Source organism: Capsicum annuum, chromosome 10 (assembly GCF_002878395.1).
Source record: "Capsicum annuum cultivar UCD-10X-F1 chromosome 10, UCD10Xv1.1, whole genome shotgun sequence".
NCBI classification, from domain to species: domain Eukaryota; kingdom Viridiplantae; phylum Streptophyta; class Magnoliopsida; order Solanales; family Solanaceae; genus Capsicum; species Capsicum annuum.
Window position 1 is genome coordinate 42,256,294 of NC_061120.1, and position 6,447 is coordinate 42,262,740.

The 6,447-nt window shown below is 32.2% G+C and overlaps 1 protein-coding gene across 1 annotated transcript in view; it reads right to left on the reverse strand.

Annotated features, from left to right (window-relative positions):
- Window positions 1-1,268: 1,268 nt before the first annotated feature.
- Window positions 1,269-6,447, reverse strand: part of LOC107853417 (heavy metal-associated isoprenylated plant protein 4) — a 41,239-nt gene continuing 36,060 nt past the window's right edge. The window contains exons 3-4 of the mRNA XM_016698411.2: window positions 1,721-1,808; window positions 1,269-1,648 (exon numbers count right to left, since the gene is read on the reverse strand). Coding sequence (XP_016553897.2) covers window positions 1,329-1,648; window positions 1,721-1,808 — 408 coding nt within the window. The 3' untranslated portion in view covers window positions 1,269-1,328. The remainder of the gene's footprint in view (window positions 1,649-1,720; window positions 1,809-6,447) is intronic.

Below are 6,447 nucleotides of genomic sequence, written 5' to 3' on the forward strand. Positions count from 1 at the left end.
CACAATCAAATTTGTATGAAAATATACAATCCATTAAACATGTATATATTATACGTGTTAAAGATCTATTTCAATATACATTCTAAATATATATATATATATATATATATATATATATTAGTTATAAATATGTATTATAAGTATTATCTGTGAATTTCAAATATTCTGTTACAATTTAAATTAGTTTACATTATTAGAAATATTTTATATTTGATATGAAATAACAACTATGGAATTCAAAAAAATGTATAATATCGAATTCAAATTATATTATAGTGATAATTTAAGTTTAATATAGTTTAAATATAAATTTAACATATTTTTTCCATTGGAACATGAATTTCAGCGAATTCATGATGCTGGAGCAACCACAACACTTTGTCACAACCCTCTTCTCTATCGTTGTCTCCTCCAGTGCTCCTGTGAACTGGAGTAGCCAGTTAAATCTATAGTATTCTTTATTTTCTATGATTAGAAACTTTAAGCACATGTGAATCATCACAAACCAACAATGATTAAATACCCTCCTCATTTTCACCTCTTTACATTATTTTCACTATTTTTTGGTGATCAGTTAAAACCTTCAATTCCATTGAAACTCCGATAAAAACCTAAAAAATGACCCGATGAAGCAACAATACCACAAAAAACCCATGAGAACAAATGACTAACTCCGTTCGTCTTTTCTCCTTTTTTTCTTTGTTTTTAGATATGGACAAGGACTAAACTCTGGAAACTTTGTTAAGATTTGTAATAGGAGAGAGGTGGTAGAGTAGTACAATGGCAGGGATGGTTATTTGGTAGTGGTGGTTCACCAAAGTTATAAGATCCTCACTGGTACACTGGAAAGACGGAGAAATAGTGGATTACAATGGTATTAATTATTGGTTAATCTAGAGTCGTGGGTTTGATGGAGAAGATGGGAGGATAGAAAATGAGAGAGACGAAGGCTGAGAAGATAGGGTTAAGAAAAGAACAACAACATATATTTTAGTTATTAAAGGTAAACTTATGTTAAAGGCTGTAATGAAAGAAGAAATACACCATAATAGGTAATAATTTATTTAAAAGAATTCATTTATGTAATTATCCATTTTTCACTACTTATTTATTATTTTTTAATTTATTTCGTTATCTAATCAAACTAACAAAAGTTTTTTCTTTAACTTACCAAATGTAACCAATCAAACATCAAATATGACTTGTGAAATAAAGCATGTAACTTATACAAAACAAAAATAAAGTAGACATTATTTTCGCATCTCACTATGCATATCAAAGTAAAATATTAAATTGGTAATGTGCAAAAAGTTCATATCATTAGGGGTTTACATGATACAACAAGCATTAGGGTTCTCATCACTGAACCACTGAGGGTCATATACATAGTGCACAAAATATGGAATTTCACCCTCCTTGGATTTTGCCTCTACTTTTTCCACTTCTTTAAATTCAACAATTTTTTTTATATTTTCTCCTTCAGTTGTGACTTCTTCTAATACTTTCTTTGTTTCCTCCTCTTTCTTCTTTACGATTTCTGCGTGTTTGCCAAATTTGTTTGTCACATATGTCACAACTTTTTCTGACTCAAGGATTGTCTCAACTGTTATAGTTTGAGTTTTGAAGTCTGTTTTAACATTATGAATACCTAAAAAAAAATAGATATGAAAATAGAGATTATTATAAATAAAATCTTGTTGAAAACTCTATAAATATTTACCTTTATGTTTGAGTAACTTCCTCTTTAGGTCAAGCTCACACTTTTTGCAATGCATATAAACTTTCAATATTGTCTCCTTAATAGTTTCCTTCGAGATCCAATAGAATTAAGTCAATGGAAAAGATCAATATCAAATAAAGTAACAGATTGAAAACTAATTGATTGGCATTACAACTAATATATATAAAAATAAGTTGGAAATATTAAGTTGTGAAGTCTAAGTATGGAGTAGCAGGTTGTAGATAATTTTACTTAATGGTATTTATGCATGTTCACTTCTAAGAGATTCTAGAACAACAACTAGGTAGTTAGAGGTAGTTAGTTACAAGATAGTTTTAGGTGATGAATGAGTTGTTTAAATAGACCTCTATCAGCACTAGAGAGCTCAGACTCAAATAATACAAACCAAAACTTTTCTCTATCTACTTCTCTTTACAAAATTTTCTCGCTATAACTGCCCTTGATATTCTTGATTAATGGTGGATTATTTTTCTATACTTTCTTTATTTTAACATGGTATCAAAGCAGGAGTAACTGCAATCCAATTCTCAATGTTTTTTTGTTTCTCTTCTATTGTGAAAATTCCTTTGTGAGCTCCAAAGGAGAGTTTACTAATGGAAAATAATTCGACCTCAAATATGGATGGATCTTCTCATGTAAACAATCAAGTACTGGATCCTAATGATCCTCTATATATGCATCTTTTAGATACTCTAGGTTTAGCCTTAGTTCCTCTATTGTTGATGCAATAGAGAATTACTCCAAGTGGAGCAGAGCTACGCATCTCTTTTTATTGGTGAAGAAAAAAAATTAATTTCATTAATGGCTCCTAAAGTCAAAGTAGTTATGAAAATGATGTTTATAGATTACATCAATGGGAGAGGTGCAATGCTACCGTACAATTGTATATTATGAGCTCAGTATCGAAGGGATTGTGCAAAGGAAGTATTTATTCAGCTGATGCTCAACAACCGTGGGAAACCTTTATGGAAAGGCTTCATAAGGTTAATGAAGCTCAATTATTATCTGAATATAGATTTTCACTCCTTGGTGCAAGGAATCTCTTCTGTTTCTATCTATTTATCCAGTTTGAATGGCCTATTGGCTGAGTTTGAGTTTATATACATTTTCCTGGTTGTAATTATTTTTTATTAAAATTGTTTGTCAATTTTCTTTAATAAAATCAATTGATAAAGTTCCTAATGGGTTGAATAAAACTTATGTAGCTCAGAAGATCCATATCCTGATGATGGATCTGATGTCTTCTCTTAACCAAGCTTATGCCATAATAATTCATGATGAGAGTCAAAGAATTCCTAGTGGATTTGTTCCATAGGATATGGTTTTAGGTAGTTCACTACTATAAATGACTTGCAATTCCTTGAGCTCATCAAGTATCACAAATTCAAGTGCTCCGGCCTCATTTAATGTTTCACGTTTCAATATTCCACCAATATGACCTAGGTGGAATGATGTATTATATTACATCTATTTTTATAATAAAGGACACACAATGCATCAAAGGTAAAAAATAGTGGTATATCCAACTCATTTTAAGTTCAGTTTGAGAAGAAATAGGAACTACCCTGAATCTAAGGCTTACGATGCAAAGATATTTGAAGAAGGATAAAGTAGTAGTCATAGTAACTCTGGAAAAATGGATGATTGGACTCAAGATAGTGCTCATGGTATTGGTACTATCCAATACAACCCTATTTTTTCTCAAGCTCAATACCACCAAATATTAAAGCTGTTGAAGAGAGACCAGTCCACTACAGAGATGGCCAATATGACGGGTAAGTCTACTAACACTCAAGTTGTTCGGATTATAGACTCTGGTGCTACTAATCACATGATTGCTTCTTTTGATATATTGAATTATTCTAATGTTGTTCCTGATTCTGACCCTAAATCATTCTATCTCCCTAGAGCAGAGAATACCAAAATAACTTATGCAGGAACCTGTTCACTTTCAAACTCACAAATTCTGCAAAATGTCCTTTATATTCCTAATTTTTAATACAATCTCTTGTCAGTTTCCAGATATACAAAGGAACTAAAGTGTTCATTCATATTTTTTTCTAATTTTTGTATCTTTCAGACCTCTTCACTGGCAAGGTGATAGGGATTAGTTGTGTAACTTGTAAAATTTTAATCATTTTATTTTTAACCTTCTTGCATACGTAATATTATTTTTGACATAAATTGAGTTTAGGGATGTTAAAAAGGTGTTTAGGGAAAGTTTTGAAACTTTTGCAAGGGGTTCAAGGTCACTTTGGGACCCCAAGGTAGTAAGGGTCCATGATATTGGCGTTCCACGGAGGTTAGCCTCCGCGATATTAGGATGGCAAGAAGGCTATCCTCCGCGATAACATCATGCCATTATGATGGGTTATTTTTGTTCAGTTTTATTTTTTCACTTAGGGCGAGGGGCTTTTGGTCTTTTCACCTTTTCTACGACCTATAAACATAAAAGTGACCTTTTCCCCTTTAGTAAAAAAAGATCAAATACTCTTATTCTTTTCTTTAACACCAAAACCAAGAAAGCTTAAGGGTGTTACAAGAAATCACTACTCCAGACTCCAAACTTTAAATTAACTTTAATTTCTTACTTATTCCAGGCATGTTACTCTTCCCTAAACTTTAATTTTACATTTTTATATAAATTAAATGGACTTTCATATGATATAGATTATGGATTTTGAAGTTGGGTTAAAGGGTTTTAGTTATTACTGATTGAATTACTTATTCCATTTTTTGAACTAACTATTCATAATTTAAATTAATGTTTAGGGACTAAATTAATACATTGTTTAAATGATTAGAATGGGGGACATGGGTTTACTCAAATTGGATAAATTTTGGCATAGAATTTCATTAACCTCAACCCACTTTAGAAATTTAATTTTAATTATGGCTAATTGCATTGTTTAATTTATTCCTGAACCCAATCCATTGCATTAATGAATAAATAGATATAAAAATGGATTTGGATGACCTTGACGGCCATGGTTTGGATTTTTAAATAGAACTTGGGAGTCAATATGGTGGATTGGTTTGGCATGTTTAATTCAGCTTGCAAGCATATTGGTATGATGATACCAAGTGGTGAATGCCTTAATGAATGACCCCTGGGTTAATGGTTGGAATTATGTGCAAAGTAATTTTAATTTGAGCTAAAATGGGGTTGGCTAGATTACCATGAAGGTGTAAATACCGGAGAGATGAACACTGAAAATAATGTTTGTCGGGGTTGGGGGTCTATAGACCTTGTGCTTGATGCATATTTGATATAATATATATATATATACATATATATATATATATACAAACATACATATATATATATATATATTGGGATGTCTATTGACTTGGTGACTTTAGTTTTCCCTCAGTTTTTTCTTGGTTCATACAGCTAGCAGTTCATACGGCTAACACGCACTAGAGCCCTTTCAGTAGGGGGAGCTGAAACCATATAGCCCATGGGTTCCTTTAAGATGGATCAAGCTATGCAATCCAGGTTAATGATTTTAAAATCTCATGTTCATGACCCTTACCCTATCTCGACTTATTATATATATATATATATATATATATATATATATATATAAAATCGTGTGCATATGGTTTTGATTGATTGTGGACATGGCATTATTTTTTCACATTTCCTGAGTTATACACTAGTGTTTTTCCCACTGACTATCCTAGGATGCTACATCATTTCATGATGTAGTGTCTGAAGAATTTTCAGTTGCTCTTGTTCAACATTAGGTAGATTAGCATATCCGTTGGGTTGTTGTAAAGTGGTGAGCCTCCATCCCTTGAAAGGCTTTATCATTTCATTATTCTTTCTTTATTTTTGTAGTACTTTGGATTCTTTTTGTTATAGACAGGGGCATATCCCAACTTAGATGTTATTCTAGTTTTAAAGGCTATTGTGGACAAATGTAGGTTGGTTATTGATTGACTCTTAGTTTTTATTTGAGATATCTATTTATTTTTTATTACTACCTTGATTAGGCTTCTGCTTTATTATTATTATTATTGTTGTTGTTGTTGTTGTTGTTATTATTATTATTATTATTATTATTATTATTATTATTATTATTATTCTTTTAAGGTTAGGCTAAGGGGGTGGTCTCTGATCCATGGTGGGCTTGAGATACCCATTACGGCCAGGCCATAGTTTGAGTCAGGACAAACTTGGTATTAGAGCACGACTTAGGTTCATTGGGTGTCCACAAAGTTGTGTCGATTAGAGTCCTTTTTATGGGTGTGTTGCGCACCACACTTATAAGGAGGAGGCTAAAGAAATTTAGGAATGTTTTTCTTTCTTATGTTCTATTTTGGACTACAGAGTCTAGTGTTGTGAAAATTCTCTAGCTTATGGCTTTCTCATATTTCAAATCATGCCCCCCCAAAGATTTTATATTTGTAGAAACTCTACTAGGAACTCTATCCTACCTAAGGACAATGTGGAGGAGACTCACTCTGTGTATTGAGTTCAGACCCGATCTAGGGTCCCTGTTACTGCTCGTGCCTCCCCATGTGGAGTTTCACTTGTCCCCACTAGCCCTCCTTGAGCTTCTCAGGGTGGTGATGCTTATGATCAGCAGCCTCAGAGGGAAATATCTAATGTAAAGTTCGACGGGTCTATTCATTTGCATACTCTATTAGTGACATCTCAGTCTCATCAATCTAAATGTGTTAGTTTTGTTGCTCATTCG